General features: G+C 43.8%; 1 protein-coding gene across 1 annotated transcript in view; it reads right to left on the reverse strand.

Annotated features, from left to right (window-relative positions):
• Positions 1-22,404, reverse strand: part of LOC137258283 (guanine nucleotide-binding protein G(o) subunit alpha) — a 61,452-nt gene that overhangs the window by 38,692 nt on the left and 356 nt on the right. Inside the window, exons 2-3 of the mRNA XM_067795911.1 lie at positions 13,323-14,065; positions 12,959-13,001 (exon numbers count right to left, since the gene is read on the reverse strand). Of these exons, the coding sequence (XP_067652012.1) occupies positions 12,959-13,001; positions 13,323-13,440 (161 nt within the window). The 5' untranslated portion in view covers positions 13,441-14,065. The remainder of the gene's footprint in view (positions 1-12,958; positions 13,002-13,322; positions 14,066-22,404) is intronic.

A 22,404-nucleotide genomic window follows, 5' to 3' on the forward strand; every position in this document is an offset into this window, starting at 1 on the left:
GAGAGACACAGCCTAATTTTTGTGGCAACTCTTGAGATCAATGGACAGCGCGAATACCGACCCAGCCTTGCAGGGCTGCTGGCGACCAGCTATAGTAAGTAGCCATCGTGGACAGGCCATCGTCCGCATCGCTAACTTATACCAATCGATTTTCTGCAATCGTGACGTCACTCTACCAGACAACGCCCCCCCTGAGACGCTGCACAATCGTTTCCGCGGTACTAATGAACATGTTGTGGAATATAATACCAAACCTTCCTCGATATAACGCTGATCTGAAGCCGTATTCTAGGCTGGCCATTTAAATATGGTCCTCAGTTCGCTACCATGAAGGTTGTGGAGTTATAATATATGAAGAAGCAATTATAATACCTCATTTGATATTAATATTGTTTCGAAAGGTTTGCAGAGATTGAAACGATTATCACAGCATATTGGCAATGTAGACTCAACATTCGCTTCAACAAACAAGTAAACATAAGGGGATGTACAGTTAGTCTAAATGCTTCCCAATCCCTATTCCGGTGTCAAAACACATAGCACTGTTCAAGATTTTCATTATCCATGATAAATTTTGACTGTGTGCATTGTTAATGACATGTTCCGACAAACGTGTACATCCGGGTGAAAGATAAATGTAGTCTGGGATCAGCACTACAGACGTCTCTTAAACAACGTTATCATGTTGGAAGCTCACTTAGACGACCGCACAGACGATATTGTCACTTTCTTTTAAATTAACGATTAAAAACCTGACTGAACCTTCTACTACTTAACACTCAACTAAAATCAAAACATTTTAGGATGCAAGGACTACGAACGCCATGTCTATATTTCGGAGGCAGCTTCGTGGGCAAAGAAGTTCAATAAGTAGTCCCCAATCCCTGGCGTAGTTACTGCTACCAGTGCACTGAGCCGTTGATATGCTGCCGGATATCTTCTGCCAAAACCACGTGCCCAACGCCGACTCTGTTTATTTCCAGCTTTATGTCACGTGGTATGTTAATTATCGGCACACGAAGCGCATCATTCTGGCGCTATTCCTACAACCCGTGACGTCACCTTAAACCCGTCAATACCACCACTCAAGCCGTAGTGAGCTGATAGCCAAAACCTTGGGTAGTAAAATGGGCTCTTGATCTAATTTTCTCGTGATGGAAACCTCCTCACTTGTAAACAAAGCTGGCAAACACATCCGGGCTTTTACTGCGGCAAGGTTGAAGTCAACTCATTAATGATATAAGCGCTTACAGGTACACGACGGACACACTGGCTGTGGCAGTCTTCCTGGTCGACTACGACGTCTACATTGTATATCGCTCGACATTGTAAACGTCAATTACGTTGAACTACGTCATTGACATACTGAATATCTTCTGCCCTCTAGGTATCGGATCCGTGAAGGAGTCACGTGACCTTAACAACGTGCCAGTAACAAAGATATTGTTTACACTACACATAGGTACACGTCCATACAATGTAAATATTTACACGCATGTATACTTGCAAAATGGCTGTGAAGACGTGCTCAAGATATCGATGGTCTCTCAATATGAAGACTACGCGCATTTGCTGTCGTGCATGAAACATATATGGCTTGGAATTGATTTCGGACTTCAGCTAAAATATGCAGTGTAGTGAACAGCATTTACAAAAGTCCACACTATTCGCCTCGGCGAGAGAGACGACACTGCTGCATGATGTTCCCTTCATGGGAACTTCAAACACCTGCTAAATTCGAACAGCGTAACAGTAGAGGCACGTGCCCACACAGTAAACCGCGAAGGTTTACAGATGGAAGATTTACACCACTTTGGTCAAGGAGAAAGGTTGGATGAGGTACCGGGTTCCCCAACTCAACTCTTAAGAGTTCGTGGCGCTTTGGTCCTGCCCCTCACTAAAGCACCTGTCTCACACGTGACTTTATGCCTTAGCGCAGAATGGGTACCCGGTAGAATGAGAAGTGCCACTGTTACCCTCTTCGTACTTTTGGCATCTTGGCTTGTATACTCCCAGGGAGTTAAGAAAGCAATCTACAACACACTGACCTACTGCCGGGGTGATGATGTTGTGCCACGTTCATGATACATTGTGGGTGACGACACCTAGCGGTAACCAATGACTGACAAGCCAGTAGTAGAATGGCCATAAGACCAACACTAACATACTTCAATCGTGGAAGCTGCTAAACCAGAACTGTTGCTTCTCTTAACTCATAGTTTTAGGTATCGACTTCCAATAATGTTTCGTGGCGCCACTTTGAGGTCAACCATCAGGCCTGAGCGTTAAATCCAACTACAACATACACCGGGCACCCCGGCCCATGCCTCAGAAGAATTCATTACATCATGTCTTGAGTGAGTGGGTGACTGAGTATGGTTTTACGCCGCTTAAACAATATTGCAACAATAACACGGCGGGGGACAGAATTGGGCGTCAAACATTGTACCGATGTGGGGAATCGAACCCGGGTCTTCGGCGTGACGAGCGAACGCTTTAACCACTAGGCCAGTCAACTGCCCCACACCATTTCTTGAATCTGACCAGTTTCCAGACATCAGATTCCGCAGTCTTACTATCCAGTATGTAAGCACAAATGGGTGTAAACATCTTCCAGACATCAGAATACATGCAGACAATAAGCTCTCTGTGTTATTTATTTCTGTATAAAGCTTGATACAAGATCATCACAACTTGACAACATGGAAACATCATACCATTGTATTCACAAATGCAACTCTCTCTTCCCACGATTGCATTTAATGACTATGTCATAAATGAGCACGACATATCCGAAACCAGAAATCTCTTAAACACTTGCAACACCGTGGCCTTGATATTGAGCATTCCATGTTTTGATTCAAATGAAGAGAAACTGAACTGGCGCAAATAGTTTCGAAAGCCCATACAATTCAGCAATACCTAGAAAGAGGAGACAAAGGGGACTGGGTGACACATCTGCGGACTGGGTGAAACATCTGGGGACTGGGTGACACATCTGGGGACTGGGTGAAACATCTGGGGACTGGGTGAAACATCTGGGGACTGGGTGAAACATCTCACCGTATCCCATGTGCGTAGATCGTAGGTCATGCTGTTGATCACCGGATTGTCTGGCCCAGAATAATCATTTACAGACTGCCGCCACACATCTGGAACATTGCTGAGTGCGGCGTAATACTAACCTCACTGACTCGGCAATCTGTATCTCCCGCGCAGCGAACATATCCCAGAGACTACTACAGTACAACTATTTACAAGACGTTTCCTCAATTGCCAAATGATGGGTTCATGACATTAAACTTTCTATTGCCATAGGCTTGAAGCACACATACATCACACTGCCGGCGACATGTCGGTATAAGTAGCCCCATATACTGGTTTAATGAGCTGTAATAACCCACTACTTTTTGCACTAATTATCCCAAAGTATTCACAGGAACTAATTGTAACGCAAGCTTATCTGAACGGCACAGTCAGAATATTTTCTAAGATAGCAACATGACCTCACTGCATGTACTCACACTAAGTATAGATGGGGAGACTGAGAAAAGCTGGTCTCTACCTGTTGGCAATGATTCGGTGTTATTATAATATTCAGTTGCGAGATGTTTAGGTTTAGGGTTAGGTAGATATTGTGCCAAAGGAAATTCGACATTTGTTGTTGATGATTTCCAGACACGTGCTGTGAGTGAAAATTAATGACACGCACGGCGGCATTAAGCGCATGCTGGAGAAGAGCTTTATGAGGCGAAATTCATATATGTTACACACTGCTGCTGAATGTTGTCTTATACTCTAGACAGAAATATGTCGCTGAGTCACTGTTTCATCTCTGTGGTTCTTTCAATAATCGGGCGGTGGGATAGTCCAGTGGTTAAAGTGTCCGCTCTTCACGACGAAGACTCGGGATCGATTCTCCACATAAGTACAATATGTGAAGCCCATTTGTTGTGTCCCCCGTCGTGATATTGCTAAAAGCGGCGTAGAACTATAGTTAAGCACTCTTACAACAGACATACGGACATACAATGTAATTTCGCTACACCACATTAATACTGTAGTTGATTATATATGTATGGTCTCTCTGAACTTGCGATTTATAACAGGACTTATAATTTGGAAGTATGAGATGTTTACGCCGAATTCGGCAATATTTCAGCTATATCACAGCAATATTACAATTAATCGAATCTGGACCAGGCAGTCCAGTAATTGGCATCATAAGCATCAATGTATGCTGTTGGGATACCGTGACATGTGTCAACCAAGTCAGGGAGCCTTACGACCCGATCCTGTCAGTCGCCTCTTACGACAAGCATGGATTAGGTACTGAAGGACACAAATTCTGACTCGGATCTTCATGGGCTGCACAGATGTTTCATTCAGAGGAAAGAGGTGTTTCTGGATGGACGGGTATGTCGATACTATGAAACATCAGCCATAATGTTACATACAAAGTATATTTCACCTTACTCATCACTTTGTTCGAGACGGCAGTGCCGAGAGAGACGTGATAAACTGCTTTAATAACTTCTCTTAACTCTCCACAATTTCTCCACAAACAAAACCTATACCGTTCATTACGATACACAGCTGACAAATACAAACAAAATATTCAAATGAAGTATTACCAGTCGGGCTTGTCGAACGGAATAATTACGTAAATGAGCCCGCAGCGTTATTAGTTTTTTTCCATACGCATAATTCGACCCTCGTTCTCTACATATGGATGGAACACCACACTGTAGTCCTTAACAAGATCTCATATGGACGGTGTGGTACATCTCACCAAGCACTAATGTTTCCCCTGATAGTAGGTCATGTGAATTCCACCCGTCTGGAACGCGTGTCGTCCCCTTTAATGAAGTACCCCGAGGGGAAGGGGGTGGGGTGTACTCAGCGTTGCAAGAAGAGCATGAGTAGAAACACGAGCTGTGAAAGTCCCGGTACAGCCAACCAACAATATCTCTATAATCGCTTAACAAAAGTCGATATGTGACGTTAACTACCGAATCCTGCCCACACATGTCTCCCTGTATCACACGCCATATAAGATAAACGAAACGCAACTATTTTCTGTTTCTCATCTCATGATTACATCGTGACGCCCGAGAGATATGGCTCTGAAATTCCACATGTCAAGACTCGGCTTGGAGATTCTAGTTTTATGTTCACCACATCCGATATACCCATACCGATATACCCCGATATACCCGGTGCCTACCCATATGTGCTGTGTTTGAACACTGACAAGCATGTACCGAGCCATCCGTTCCTTTTCGCAACATCAAGAACACGAGAGACCCGGTGAAACTTCATCATAAATTTGCGTTTATAGATTATAAACCATGCGCACAAATACACCAATAATTACTTTCAAATCACTCTTTCTCTGACCTCGCGAGGAATGTATAGTCACATATGGAGTTTATGCCGATCGAATCCCAATAAATTGACTTGAGCTACTATGCTTTGCGCTTAACACGACTTCTGCTGGAACAAATATAGAAACAAAATGGTGCTTGCTTAGCGTGTTTACAGTGCCAGATGGTACTGGTGACAAGCTGGATAACGGTATATTTGCATGAAACCTCCCATTGCTGTTAACGCTTACCGTAATTAGGTGTGGATTGCCATTTTCATGTAATAATCGTTAAAGAGTTTGAATGATGTAAACTTCAGAGAGAGGCAGGTTAATGATACACCGTGAAGTCGGTAATACTATACAATACATAATGATGATGGCTGCTTGAAATGTGATGTCATGCCACATTACATCATGGGTAAATATAAACCAATAGCACCTGGTTCCAGTACAATCTACATAACTGAACATTTGATATATTTTACAATACAAAACATTTATCTGTGGCTATCTGAATATCCCAATGTTTCAGGATGTCGCCATAATTTATGCACGCCATACAGCGACATGGCTCCAGTTTGTCAAAAGTGAGAACGAGAGTGCATATGAGCTGCATAACTGACAAATGGAATGGTACAAGTCTCTTATCAAGTTGTTTTTTCATGGAAATGTTTTGACAAATATACTGAGATTACATTAAGATTATTGCTACTGTTCTTCCTGAATCCTGAAATGTTTCCCATGGTATAGGATGAAACACCCCATATGGCGGCGGCGAAACAACAGAAACATGCACTACACAAAAACAGTGCGGAAGGATCGCGCTCTAATCAATACATACTCTACGTGGGAGTGAATTTACTACGCTAATCGAGAACCCCCATCCTCACACCCTGTTCTGCCTCAGTTGCATTGAGTCGGTCGCATCAAATGCGCGCACCTGTTGCAAACCTGCTGCACACCTTTAGAAGTAGGCTGCGCGTGTACGGATAGCCTCATTATGCCGTGGCATATATTCTATCAGTTAGAGTTGTTCAACAATGCTCGCATATTATAGGTCTCAAACAGGACTACTAGCTACGTTGCTTCGAACGCTGTTATCACTTTACAGACGCTTTCTTTTTCGCTTTGTCATCTCCCACTAGAATGAATATTCATCGATTTACGCAGGTGGCAGCACTATGAAGTTTTAAGCATTGCCATTTTTAGACATTCCTATCTGATTACTGTCAGTGACATATCTGACACTGACTCCATGCTTTCCTAAGCTATTCGGCATCGTTTTATCTGTTTTACGAGTTTACGAGTCACATACGTTCTGTTACACTTTGAGAACACCAGTTTCGTGATAAGCACATTATTTCTACAGCAACTACTGATACCTGTTTACGAAGACTAAATAAAACTAAGTATTGTATCTTACTGCAAGGGACATTGTACCTGACATTTGGATAACTTCAAGATAACACTGATCACAGCAAATAGCGATCACAACTGACAAGGAACCTGAATATCGAACGAGAAATAACGCGATTTTTTATTCTGCCACCAGTGCCTCCCCCTAGTAATTCAGTTTGGGTTGAAGAATTCAGTGACGAAGCTACGTCAACGTAGTCGAAAGTTCAGGTTAATGTTTGGCGCTTATGACTATCTTAGCGCTCGGAGAGCTTCGAAAATGTGGTCCCATATCCATAGTGTTGGTGCTGGGGACCTTTTCGGAAGATGTATCACAGAAAAGTACCCAAGCCCCTTGCATTCACAAGTGTGTGTGTCAGTCGGAAGTGGGGCAGGGGGAAGTAGGTGACCGAGTGACGAGAACACGGGCATCTAGCTGAAAACGGCGTGACAGCCAGTTTAAAAATGGGTTTCAGTTAATGTGAAAGTGGACATTATGGTAGCTGGGATGTTTTTGTGTATCTGTGGAACATGACTTGTGCTGGCAACGACACCATACGTCTTTCCATATACACTGAGTAATACTGAGTAATACTAAAGGTCCACTTGTAAAGAACACATGCAACACTACATGCCAGATCTACACCCAGCATTGCCATTACCCAGACCTGTCCAGCAGTGCCTTATATGCTCAACTGAACTCCCGGTCTGGGCCTGACAAGCAAGTGATTGACGTCATGGGCATTGGTCTATAAACAATGGGATACAATGACATGTGTCATCCAAGTCAGCGAGTATGACCACCGATCCTGTCAGTCGCCTCATGCGACAAGCGTGGATTGATAAAGACCAGAGCGAACCCGGATCTTCACAAGCCATGGTGAATGAGTTGAATTTAGTTTTACGCTGCACTCAGCAATATTTCAGCTATGAAAATATTTCAGCCGACGGCTTTAGATGAGTTTAGATATGTCATCACCTTGGTTACATATGTGTCGGAACAAAGACGTGTAGGACGTGTGATCGGCTACGGTGAGTCACATCAAGGTCGAATATGACAAGCTAGAAGCAGGCTATCCAAGATGATGTGAACAACACATGTCTAGTGATGATGTGCACCCTGATGCCGTCACCAATGCTGTTGAGCGATTCCATTCTATATCGTGAAAGTTAACAACCTGACAAACATATAACAGTTGCTGTAACATGATCAAATCTATAATATACCCGTTTGGCATCACGTTCCACACTGACGGATCTAAGGCCATACGTATATTGCATACGGTCTTTTGTTTGTATAGATGAAACAATGGAGGTCAATCAAGTAGACAAACCACCACAGCTCACTGTGTACAAACAGAGCCCATTCATCCAAGAGAAGTGCGGTTTCAGAAACACAACCTCAGCTATTTGTAAGCATATCATTTGGATAATGACTGGCCTACCAATATATTAACAGTCGCTAAAAGTGGATTTTCTATAATTCACTGTTCAGAGGTGCGTGTGCACCAACACTGATCTAACAGAGCGTCCGCAACAAGGCATGATCTGCCAGACGCGTCTGCAACAGCACTTATCTGCCATTGAGTCTGCATCAAACAATGATCTGCTTCAGACGCTTGGCAACAAGTTCTTATCTGCATCAACCAATGATCTGTTGCAGATCCTTCCTTTGCAACAAGCACTTATCTATCGCTGAGTCTCTGCAAAAAGCACTTATCTATAGCAACAAACACTGACCTTAATTTCGACCAGTGACCTAACAGAGACTCCCGTAAGCCTTGATCTAACAGTGTGTGAACGAACACCCTGATAACGCCTTATCTACCACAGTGTCAGCAACAACCGCGATGTAACACAGAATGTCTGCAACAAGCACTGATCTACACACAGTTGCTACAACAAGCACTGATCTTTCAGTGTCTGCAACAAGCACTGGTTATCGCAGTGACTGCAACAAGCACTGATCTACCAGTGACTGCAACAAGCACTGATCTACCAGTGTCTGCAACAAGCACTGATCTACCACAGTGTCTGTAACAAGCATTGGTCTGCCATTGATCTACCACAGTGTCTGAACAAGCATTGATCTACCAGTGTCTAAACAAGCAAAGATCTGTCTGGGTCTGCAAGCACTGATCTACCGCAGTGTCTCCAACAAGCACTGATCTATTAGTGCCTACAACAAGCACTGATCCCTCATCTGCAAAAAGCACTGACATATCACAGCATCTGCAATAAGCACTGACCTTTCACAGTGTCTGCAACAAGCACTATCTACCAGTGTCTGCAACAAGCACTGATTTATCACAGCATCTGCAACAAACACTGACCTGTCACAGTGTCTGTCACAAGCACTGATCTACCACAGTGTCTACAACCAGCGCTGATCTACCACTGTGTCTACAACCAGCGCTGATCTACCAATGTATCTACAACCAGCACTGATCTACCAATGTGTCTACAACCAGCACTGATCTACCACTGTGTCTACAACCAGCACTGATCAATCTAGGTCTGCAACAAACACTGATCTTTGCGGATCTGCAACAAACACTGATCTATCATGATCTACAAGAAGCAGTGATCTACCAATGACTGCAACAAACACTGATCTGTCGTGGTTTACAACTAGCGTTGATCTACCACAGTGTCTGCAATAAGCACTGATCTACCACAGTATCAGCACTGATCTACCACAAGCACTCATCTACTACACCTTCTGCATTAACTCGGCTCATCTATGCAGTATGGCTAATGATCCAGTCATGAAACTGATCTTCGAATACTAGGAGTATCTCTAGTTTATGACTTGCAACTGAGACGACCATAAATCACACCTGCTCCTATACTTTACAATTCATGCCTCTTCGTGCTCTATACACAATTACAGCCACCTGCATTTGGTTGATACAGTGTTTGTGTGAAAGTGAATGGCACATATATTGTTCCTGTTTCAGTGCAAATGTACCCCTACTTTGTAACAAAGAAAAAGTACATCTCAGTGCCCTATGTTTGGATAGTTCACCTAGCGGGTCTTACGTGAGACAAGTGCCAAATGTTTCAGTGCCACTATACATTTCTGCTGTTCAACGTTTCAGTGATCCACGAGTCGTGACTTAAGTTTCTAATCACAAATGCACCTAATAAATCCTGTTTCGATGTACAGGTAGGTCTAAATCGTCCCGTTTCTCAACTAAGGATACCTCTACATCGTCCTATGTTTCCAGGTACAGATACACCCACTGGGTTTTGTCACTGTCCATGTGCCAATCAGCGGCGTCAGCCTACACTGTCATGTGTCATTACTGGTAGGGAACAGCTACACCCTTCTACAAACTGTCCAATTTTTCAGTCCTCTGTCAGAATACCGGGCGCGTGCACCTATGTGGTCGGAGCTCCAAGGTTCTAATAGCTGGGCCTTGTGTTATAAAGTTTTAGTATGTACTATATGTGTCCGGTGTTTTAGTAATGTACTATATGTGTCCATTTAACACAACGAGATGTGGTCACTGAATCAATCATGATGGAAGAAAGTGACATGTACGCCGCTGTACGTTTATTTGGGACGTTGTATTCACGGTGGACAAAAGCTTGTGTTGAAGACGGGGTTACTGAGATCCTGTAATAATATTGCAGAGACTTTTTCCACCTAAACATCCTGATCATATGCGAATTTCGGGCAACCCGGAAACTCCACATGAGGACGTCTAAAATGTGAACACTTTCATTTTCAGGCCAATAAATGTATTCTTAGACTGACTTCTGTCCAGCACTTATCGGAACGTCCTGTCTGTAAATTAAGATGCATAATAAACAGACAGCTGCTGGGGCTGACTGGTGCATCAACATCCATAAAACTACACAGTTGCCAAATTCGGCGAAAGGCACTCTAAAGCTGCAGCTATTAACATGGCGCGTATTTTCACAACTAACTATTAGGATACAACCGTTATGATATCGTTCCACAGAGGCTGAGTGAAGTACGAGAGTTTCTCCACAAGCGCGATGTACGTCCGCTGTCTAGGTTCCCTGGCGGCTTAACCCGCCATGGAAGACGCTACAAGACAGGTTCTCTTCAGGCTATCCAACACGGTTCAGAGTTGCCATGACAACGCGCGATGAATGAGCGCTCTCTATATCGGACTAAATAAAATACTCCATGTACGAGGAAAGGAACAATCCCGCCTGTGTAATCCCTAACATTCTATTACAGAAAAAATGCATTTACATCCGACCTAATTCTGACTCCCGCATATTTAATTTATTTCACTGCTCAAATCTGCCAACACCATCTCGGTGGAAATAAAGACCTTTATCCACACTCTACAGGTTCTTATAACAGTATTGAGAGTTACAACGATGACTATAAATATTGCCCTGCGATAATTAATTTGTGACTAGATTTTAATAATCTCTAGCAAGCGAGCTATCGGATCGATGCGAGTGGAGGGAGAGAGGGATGGAGCTGTATGGAGGTTGATCAACTCCCGCCATCTTGGTTTCCAATCGCACCGCTGCCACCGACTTGTAAACCTACCAACATAGCTCCCTAATACCGCTAACTTGACGAAAACACATCAATATTTCGATGAATATGCCGAAGATTGTGTCGAACCTACGATCACGCTAGTTCGTCCACCATTTTGAATAGCTGAGCGAACGATGGCGGTGATAATTTATGAATGATACCTGACAATGGGTAACTAGCAATGGTCGTCACTATACAACAAGGCTGCTTCAGCCTCGGCAGGGACGGGGAGACGGTGTTGAGGTATGGGGTGTTCCTTGGGGAAGGTAGTGTCTATAGTGAGTGCTTGTGTTCGGACATTAACTGGTCGTGGGGAGGGGGAGAAGGCAGCAGGTGGCTAATACAAGGGCAGTTTCGATCACTAATGGCTGCGATGTCGCATAGGCAGGGGTCATCGTGCTTCCCCCGAGGCTATCATACCATTTGTTAAAACAAAACTAATACATACTCCCACGAGATATTTGTCTCTCAGTGCCTACCCATCGTTAAAATTACAGATATACTAAATGCGAAAAGTACATCATAATGAATGACGAAGGATATAAAGAATCAATATGTGTATGAAACCACTCTCATGATTCCAAATGTATATACGTTTTGTAAGTTGTAAAGCAAAATAATGATAAAGAATCATTTAAATAGCCATTATACGCATCATGATAAAAAAACAACAACATTTGGATCAAACTCCTTTGTTTGTTTCAGTTGTAACGTAATTTTTTGCAAGGCCAAAATATGTTAACTACACTAGTCGTTGAACTGTCAAACATATATATTAACAGGTCTGTGGCTCAGTGTCCTGTACAGTTAATACAAACTGTTCTTTGGGTTGTGCGGCCGCACACAACGAGGGTTAGGTGAGGGGAAGAGGTCACAGACAGGGTCTGCAGGTGACTTCACCCACCTGTCACGCTAAAGCATTGTATTAAGAAGCGTGAAAAACACATCGCTCAGAATACACACGACGGGCGTATAACAAGCACGCGTTGATCAAGAGAAAAGCCAGTATGCATAAATGAAATACTACCCTTTGAACCCTAGGGGTCAAGGCTGGTGATAACGACAGCGTTAATTACAATGCTTCCAGTCAAAATATTACGTTAGAATGTTTTACTTCAAATTGAAATCAATCCTCAACCACTCAGTAAGTCATTCAATCAGCAGCTTTGAACATCTATTGTTGGAGTGGAATAATAGCTTGGGTTGTTTCATACATGCGGAAGTATCGTATGAACAACTGCAACCATTTGGCGTGCGGCACGGTCGACTGGTTCTGAAGGTACTGAATTCACCCGCGACATGTGTTGAGAGAAGAATTAGCATCTATCTGAAATCGCCTATTGTGTACAAAGGTGTCATCCATGCGAGGATGCAGATACTGAGATCTGTCGAATAATGAGCCGCCATACCTAATATACAGCCTCAGGATGAGTATGGTATCCATATCGTCTGCTCCGATATCAGTAGCGGACGACAGAATGGTTGGTAACACCCTAAACCGGCGTCATAATTGCAAGCATATGGTTGGGGAATCTTAAACACTAGGAAGTAATCAGCCCTTGAAAAAACAACACTCGACCCACGAGAAAGGTCGACAACATAACCACAACAAAATAAAATCGAAATACTCCACATAACATCAAATAATGAAAGAGGTTGCTTACTTCATTTGTTTGACAATTGTGCTTTTGCCCGATTCTCCCGCACCTATATAAAAACAGAAACGAGAGTATGTAAATATAGTCTCCAGTAGAGCTGTTTACTAAGTTAGATTGGTGCATTTTAATGTCACAATATTTGCATTTTTCAAAGCAGGGTCCCCTAACACCAACAACGGTGCCATTACAGGGTTATTTTAGCCAAAAGTGTGCAGGTTCTTGGATTGGCGGGCTTGTACAGAGATATCCAATATGGCCGCCGCATAATAACAATCCGTTACTAAAAATTACGTTGATTATGCTTTCCGGTGAATTCATTAATCACTGGCTATCTTGCACTCACAACAGACATGCCCTGCGCGTTTCTTACCTAAAAGCAACAGTTTTATATCCTTGGCAGCTTGGATACCATCCTCTTTGAGATTTTTCTCAATGGCCTTACTTCGCTCCAACGCCTGTCGTTCTTCTGCGCTCATGGTACAACCCATCTTGGTGGCGATGCTAGGTCCAACTCACTGTACGCGGCTCGTTGCTGTATACTTGTCGCGCCAATACTGCCGACCAACACACACCGCTGTCACCGACGCTGCCGTCTTGTAAAGCTAGAGCGGCCCTTCTACAGCCTCGACTTGTTAAAGAAAAATAGCTACAATGTATATCCTAGCTGAGGCTATCCGGTAGGACTCCGTCTCTGCATAAAAAGAGGCCTCTGTTCCACAACTGTGTGATGCTTGGCGAGATGCAGCAACTCGCTCGCTCGCTAATGATTCTCAATTTGCCAATACACCCAGTCCCCAACTCGCGTCGCTTCTCTCACACCGAAGCAATGTTCTCGTGCTGCTACAAGACATGGAACACTCAAATACCAATATTTGGCAGAAGGCATCGAACAACCATCCCCCTTCTTTCTGGCGTAGTTCCCGAGAACGGCGCGTGGTTTGTTGGAGGCCCGAGCTAGTCACGGGAACAAAGGCAATGTTTAATATGCCGGCTAGCGCTGGCGAGCCCTGGTGTCGGTAGATCGAACTCTTCTCTGCTACGTTGTCCTAATAGATCGCCAACGTGGGGTCACAGAGTGACGTCATAGCAAGCACGGGCTGCCTGGATATTATTCTGCAGGCGATGGAATTAAGAAATTATGAAAATTAAGGTCATTTCATATTACGAATGGAATTGTAGAGAGAATGCTGGTATATCGAAAGCAGACAACGATAAGGGCACGCTAGGTGGGCTTGTAGGGTGCGGACTTCAGCTCTTACTCGCCAAAATATTGGTTCCGAGTTCCTTGGCATTATTAACATATATCACATGGTTCCACGTCAATTATTCCATGCATATTTATAGCCGCTTGTTTTCTATTCCTCTTAATTTATTATGGGTGAGGGATATACACACTTTTTATTGCATGTCCTTCGACTGTGTGAATACAGATAACTATAAATATTTAACGCTAAATGTGAACATAAATGTTTAAAATGTATTTGTGCTGCTTACAACCTAATGCGTGAAGATGTTTCACTTTAATGTTTAAAGACTTATTCTCTTAAGGGCGAAGCGAGCGTTCCCAACCCTGTATGACTGACACTTTCCAGTCATTAAAGGGTAGTATATTTTCAAGTGTATAACCTAATCGACATTTTCAAAAGGAAACAAAACGGTTTCCTATTGTTTTGATATATTTCAAAACTAGATATGCCTGTTTGATATTTGGTCTCTCTAATGGGACACGCAAAACCTATAAACGAATTAACCGTTGTTTTATATTTACTGTCACTGTGTCAAAATATGTTTTTTTTTTTTAAAAAAACAAACAACAACAGTGGTATATTATTAATAACACCACAATGTATAAGGCAATCCGAAGTTGTTTATGTCCCTGTTTAACCAGCGCTTTACTGCGTGTAGTGACACAGATTTGACAATGGATGCATTAATGGTCCACCGCTTGCCAAGTCAGCCGCGTGACAACCACCCCAATCCTTCCCCACCTCGACTCTGTTATCTTTCAAACCGGACAGATGTCACACCCAGGACGTATCAATAACAGGTATTGCTGTAAATATGGATGATAAAGGGGAGGCAACTACTGTTGCAGTAGTTAGAATTTTTGTATCCAGATTTACCACTCGGTCGACATCTATTTCAAAAAGAGATTTTTAGTGGATGACACAACTGTTATTAAATATCATTTTAGTGTATGTTTATTTCACGCACGAGTGAAAAGGGTTAACAGACTTTCAGAAAGTTAACAGCAACGGCGCATGTTCCTGTTGACTTTTCGTTTATGGGCTATTTGCCAGACAGGTATCTTAGTGATTTATAGGCATGTACCCGTCAGTGTATAACTGTCGGTCTCTAAATGTCAAGTGGACCTGTCAGTGTATAACTGTCGGTCTGTAAATGTCAAGTGGACATGTCAGTGTGTATTTGTAGTCATGTACCCGTCAGTGTATAACTGTCGGTCTCTAAATGTCAAGTGGACGTGTCAGTGTGTATTTGTAGTCATGTACCCGTCAGTGTATAACTGTCGGTCTGTAAATGTCAAGTGGTCATGTCAGTGTGTATTTGTAGGCATGTACCCGTCAGTGTATAACTGTCGGTCTGTAAATGTCAAATGGACGTGTCAGTGTGTATTTGTAGGCATGTACCCGTCAGTGTATAACTGTCGGTCTGTAAATGTCAAGTGGACGTGTCAGTGTGTATTTGTAGTCATGTACCCGTCAGTGTATAACTGTCGGTCTGTAAATGTCAAGTGGTCATGTCAGTGTGTATTTGTAGACATGTACCCGTCAGTGTATAACTGTCGGTCTGTAAATGTCAAGTGGACGTGTCAGTGTGTAATTGTAGGCATGTACCCGTCAGTGTATAACTGTCGGTCTGTAAATGTCAAATGGACATGTCAGTGTGTATTTGTAGGCATGTACCTGTCAGTGTATAACTGTCGGTCTGTAAATGTCAAGTGGACGTGTCAGTGTGTATTTGTAGGCATGTACCCGTCAGTGTATAACTGTCGGTCTCTAAATGTCAAGTGGACGTGTCAGTGTGTATTTGTAGTCATGTACCCGTCAGTGTATAACTGTCGGTCTGTAAATGTCAAGTGGTCATGTCAGTGTGTATTTGTAGGCATGTACCCGTCAGTGTATAACTGTCGGTCTGTAAATGTCAAGTGGCCATGTCAGTGTGTATTTGTAGTCATGTACCCGTCAGTGTATAACTGTCGGTCTGTAAATGTCAAATGGACATGTCAGTGTGTATTTGTAGGCATGTACCCGTCAGTGTATAACTGTCGGTCTGTAAATGTCAAGTGGACGTGTCAGTGTGTATTTGTAGGCATGTACCCGTCAGTGTATAACTGTCGGTCTGTAAATGTCAAGTGGTCATGTCAGTGTGTATTTGTAGGCATGTACCCGTCAGTGTATAACTGTCGGTCTGTAAATGTCAAGTGGACGTGTCAGTGTGTAATTGTAGGCATGTACCCGTCAGTGTATAACTGTCGGTCTGTAAATGTCAAATGGACATGTCAGTGTGTATTTGTAGGCATGTACCTGTCAGTGTATAACTGTCGGTCTGTAAATGTCAAGTGGACGTGTCAGTGTGTATTTGTAGGCATGTACCCGTCAGTGTATAACTGTCGGTCTGTAAATGTCAAGTGGACGTGTCAGTGTGTATTTGTAGTCATGTACCCGTCAGTGTATAACTGTCGGTCTGTAAATGTCAAGTGGTCATGTCAGTGTGTATTTGTAGGCATGTACCCGTCAGTGTATAACTGTCGGTCTGTAAATGTCAAATGGACATGTCAGTGTGTATTTGTAGGCATGTACCCGTCAGTGTATAACTGTCGGTCTGTAAATGTCAAGTGGACGTGTCAGTGTGTATTTGTAGGCATGTACCCGTCAGTGTATAACTGTCGGTCTGTAAATGTCAAGTGGTCATGTCAGTGTGTATTTGTAGGCATGTACCCGTCAGTGTATAACTGTCGGTCTGTAAATGTCAAGTGGACGTGTCAGTGTGTAATTGTAGGCATGTACCCGTCAGTGTATAACTGTCGGTCTGTAAATGTCAAATGGACATGTCAGTGTGTATTTGTAGGCATGTACCCGTCAGTGTATAACTGTCGGTCTGTAAATGTCAAGTGGACGTGTCAGTGTGTAATTGTAGGCATGTACCCGTCAGTGTATAACTGTCGGTCTGTAAATGTCAAATGGACATGTCAGTGTGTATTTGTAGGCATGTACCTGTCAGTGTATAACTGTCGGTCTGTAAATGTCAAGTGGACGTGTCAGTGTGTATTTGTAGGCATGTACCCGTCAGTGTATAACTGTCGGTCTCTAAATGTCAAGTGGACGTGTCAGTGTGTATTTGTAGTCATGTACCCGTCAGTGTATAACTGTCGGTCTGTAAATGTCAAGTGGTCATGTCAGTGTGTATTTGTAGGCATGTACCCGTCAGTGTATAACTGTCGGTCTGTAAATGTCAAATGGACATGTCAGTGTGTATTTGTAGTCATGTACCCGTCAGTGTATAACTGTCGGTCTGTAAATGTCAAGTGGTCATGTCAGTGTGTATTTGTAGGCATGTACCCGTCAGTGTATAACTGTCGGTCTGTAAATGTCAAATGGACATGTCAGTGTGTATTTGTAGGCATGTACCCGTCAGTGTATAACTGTCGGTCTGTAAATGTCAAGTGGACGTGTCAGTGTGTATTTGTAGGCATGTACCCGTCAGTGTATAACTGTCGGTCTGTAAATGTCAAGTGGTCATGTCAGTGTGTATTTGTAGGCATGTACCCGTCAGTGTATAACTGTCGGTCTGTAAATGTCAAATGGACGTGTCAGTGTGTATTTGTAGGCATGTACCCGTCAGTGTATAACTGTCGGTCTGTAAATGTCAAGTGGACGTGTCAGTGTGTAATTGTAGGCATGTACCCGTCAGTGTATAACTGTCGGTCTGTAAATGTCAAGTGGACATGTCAGTGTGTATTTGTAGGCATGTACCCGTCAGTGTATAACTGTCGGTCTCTAAATGTCAAGTGGACATGTCAGTGTGTATTTGTAGGCATGTACCCGTCAGTGTATAACTGTCGGTCTGTAAATGTCAAGTGGACATGTCAGTGTGTATTTGTAGGCATGTACCCGTCAGTGTATAACTGTCGGTCTCTAAATGTCAAGTGGACGTGTCAGTGTGTATTTGTAGTCATGTACCCGTCAGTGTATAACTGTCGGTCTGTAAATGTCAAGTGGACGTGTCAGTGTGTATTTGTAGGCATGTACCCGTCAGTGTATAACTGTCGGTCTGTAAATGTCAAGTGGACATGTCAGTGTGTAATTGTCAAGTGCACCTGTCAGTGCGTATTTGTCGGTCTGTCGGTCAAGTGGGTCTGTCGGTGTGTAAATGCCAATTGTGCCAGTCAAGGTGTACTTGTCAAGAAGGCCCGTCAGTGTGTAATTGCCAAGTGGCTCTGTCAGTGTGTAAATGTCAAGTAGGTCTGTTGGCGTGCAATTGTCAAATAGGTCTGTCAGTGTGTAATTGTCAAACGGGCCTGTGAGTTTGTATTTGTTAAGTGGTCCTGTGCACTTTCCAAATGGCGTGCGTGTCCGCAAGTGTGTCACTGAGTGCGCGTCAACCTGTGTGTAACTCCGTGTGCGTCTGAATGTGTGTAACTCAATGTGCGTCTTCTGTGTGTAACTCCGTGTGCGTCTGAATGTGTGTAACTCAATGTGCGTCTTCTGTGTGTAACTCCGTGTGCGTCTGGATGTGTGTAACTCAATGTGCGTCTTTTGTGTGTAACTCCGTGTACGTCTGAATGTGTGTAACTCAATGTGCGTCTTCTGTGTGTAACTCCGTGTGCGTCTGGATGTGTGTAACTCAATGTCCTTTAGCTGTGTGTAACTCAGAGTGAGTCTATCTGTGTGTCTCAGTGTGCGTCACTCAGTGTGCATGTCTCAGTGTTCGTTTACCAGCGTGCCACCCAGTGAGCATGTCTCTGTTTGTGTCACTCAGTGTGCCTCTCCCAGTGTGCATCTCCCAATGTAGATGTCTCAGTGTGCCTCTCCGTGTGCGTCTCCCAGCATGTCTCCCTGAGCATATATCTCAGTGTGCGCCTCCCAGTACGTCACTCGGTGTAAATATCTCAGTGTGTGTCACCCAATCTGTCATTCAGTGTACACGTCTCAGTGTGCGTCTCCCAGCGTGTGTCTCTCAGTGTGTGTCTCCCAGTATGTCCCTCAGTTTGCATGGCTCAGTGTGTGTCACCCATTGTGCATATCTCAGTGTGTGTCACCCAGTCTGTCACTCAGTGTACACGTCTCAGTGTGCGTCTCCCAGCGTGTGTCTCCCAGTGTGTGTCCCTCAGTTTGCATGGCTCAGTGTGTGTCACCCATTGTGCACATCTCAGTGTGTGTCACCCAGTCTGTCACTCAGTGTACACGTCTCCAGTGTACATGTTTCAGTGTGCCCCTCCCAGTGTGCATAGCTCAGTGTGCCTCTCCCAGTGTGTATCTTCCAGTGCGTGTCACTCAGTATGTCTCTCCGAGTGTGTGTCACTAAGTGTGCGTCTCCCAGTGTGTTACATCCAGTGTGTCCCTCAGTGTGTGTCCCTCAGTTTGCATGGCTCAGTGTGTGTCACCTATTGTGCATGTCTCAGTGTGGGTCACCCAGCGTGCATGTCTCAATGCGTGTCACTCAGTGTACATACCTCAGAGTGCCTCTCCCAGCGTGTCACTCAGTCTATATGTCTCAGTGCGCCTCTCCCAGTTTGCATGTCTCAGTGTGCCTCTCCCAGCGTGTGTCCCTCAGGGAGCGCGTCTCAGTGTATGTTACTGTGTGCTTCTCCTAATGTGTGTCACTCGGTGTGTGTCGCTTCTTGTTCTTCTCTTAGTATGTGTGATTCAGGGTGCCTCTCCCAGCGAGCCTTCCCCAGTGTTTACCATTCACTGCCTCTCCCAGAGAGTGTCATTCAGTGTGCCTCTTCCAGTGTATGTCATTCAGTGTGCCTCCCCCAGAGTGTCATTCAGTGTGCCTCTTCCAGCGTATGTCATCAAGAGTGCCTCCTCCAGTATGTGTCACTCAGTGTACCTAACCCAGTGTGTGTCCCTCAGTGTGCCTCTCCCAGTGTGTGTCATTCAGTGTGCCTCTCCCAGTGTGTGTCATTCAGTGTGGCTCTCCCAGTGTGTGTCATTCAGTGTGCCTCTCCCAGTGTGTGTCATTCAGTGTGCCTCTCCCAGTGCGTGTCACACAGTGTGCCTCTCCCAGTGTGTGACACTCAGTGTTTTGTCTTTCAATGTTAGTGTGTATCTCACTATGTGTATCTCTCAGTATGTATTTGACTGTGTGTATCTGCCAGTGTGTATCTGACTGTGTGTATCTGTCAATGTGTATCTCACTATGTGTATCTCTCAGTATGTATCTGACTGTGTGTATCTGTCAGTGTGTATCTCACTATGTGTATCTCTCAGTATGTGTCTGACTGTGTGTATCTGTCAGTGTGTATCTCACTATTTGTATCTCCCAGTATGTATCTGACTATGTGTATCTGTCAGTGTGTATCTCACTATTTGTATCTCTCAGTGTGTTTCTGACCATGTGTGCTGCCCGTGTTTGTCTGTGTGAATCTGTCAGTGTGTATCTTACTATGTTTATCTTTCAGTGTCTATCTGACTATGTTTATCTGTCAGTTTGTGTCTGACCACGTGTGTTGTCATGGGTGTGTCTGACCAAGTGTGTTGTCAGTGTGTATCTTACTATGTTTGTCTGTCAGTGTCTATCTGACTATGTGCATCTGTCAGTGTGTATCTGACCATGTGTGTTGTCAGTGTGTATCTGTCTGTGTGTATCTGGCCATGTGTGCTATCATAGCTCCATCTTTGGTGTCTACAGTTCACAAATTAAAAGATACGACCACGCAACATCTTTCTGCGAGTGAGTGAGTGTGTTTGGTTTTACGCTCAATAATATTCCGGCTATATGACGGCGGTCTGTAAATAATCGAGTCTGGACCAGACAATCCAGTGATCAACAAAATGAGCATCGATCTGCGCAATTGGGAACCGATGACATGTGTTAACCAAGTCAGCGAGTCTGACCACCCGATCCCGTTAGTCGCCTCTTAAGACAAGCATATATAGTCGCCTTTTATGGCAATCATGGGTTGCTGAAGGCCTGTTGTACCCCGGACGTTCACGGGTCCATCTTTCTATGAAGTTATAAAATGGCGTCCTACTATTCTTGCTTCGTTTCATCGGGTATACATACAAGTGCAAACTGATATGTCCTATAATCACGTTTTGACTTGTTTCGCTTCTTTATCGCGTGTCCGTCTGACATACCTTTGAACGTGTTTGTGTTATGTGTCATCGCATAGGCAAGGCATGTACACCTGGTATCTTGATAGCCACAATGGACCTATCTAATTAAACCAGTGTCATGGATACATTTTCGTCGCTTTCATATTCACCAAAACCTCTCATTGTGCTCTTCCTTAGGGTTTTTTCACAACCCGTGAACGTCAGGGTTACGATTGGTCTTCATCAACCCGTACTTGCCGTAAGAGGCGCCTGTCGTCAGACTCACTGACGTGGATGACACATGTCATCTGATCCGAGTTGTGTAGATCTATGCTCATGATACTGATTACGGTACTGTCTGGCTAAGACTGGGTTATTTACAGACTGCCACCATGTAGGTGGAATATTCCTGAGCGCGACGTTAAATAACAAACAAAACAAAACATTTAAGACAGTTTGTTGTACGCAGTTTGAATGTGTTCAACTTCAACAATAGTGAAACTTCTGCCTTGTTGCTATCCATGCCTCAGGCTGATATCAGTCAGGATCCAGCACCAGGATTTGAATCTAGCAATTCTAACCGCTCCGTCTTGCACATTTCTATTTCATTAATTGAGTTCCTTGTCTTAACAGCCTTCATGAAAACTACAAATCTTAGACATGTGCAGGGATATTTGTTGTACATGTCAGATCTATTTATTTTATCTCAATACTAAAGGTCAAGGTAGATCAGCTTCGTTGTGTTGGTAACCATGGTAGTTGGGGTAGACCTTTAAATACTAGTATGTACATACATGTACGGAGGAAGTGAGTGAGTGAGTGAGTGAGTTTAGTTTTACGTCGCACTTAGCAATATTCCAGCTATATGGCGACGGTCTGTAAATAATCGAGTCTGGACCAGACAATCCAGTGATCAACAACATGTGCATCGATCTGCGCAATTGGGAACCGATGGCATGTGTCAACCAAGTCAGCGAGTCTGACCACCCGATCCCGTTAGTCGCCTCTTACGACAAGCATAGTCGCCTTTTATGGCAAGCATGGGTTGCTGAAGGCCTATTCTACCCCGGGACCTTCACGGGTGGTACGGAGGAAGTAAAAAGCCTTCCTCGTAAACGAATAGGTCAGAAAACTGCAACGTATGTATATGAAACTGATGCACGTTGTGTG

The sequence above is a fragment of the Haliotis asinina genome, chromosome 12 (genome assembly GCF_037392515.1).
Source record: "Haliotis asinina isolate JCU_RB_2024 chromosome 12, JCU_Hal_asi_v2, whole genome shotgun sequence".
NCBI lineage: Eukaryota > Metazoa > Mollusca > Gastropoda > Lepetellida > Haliotidae > Haliotis > Haliotis asinina.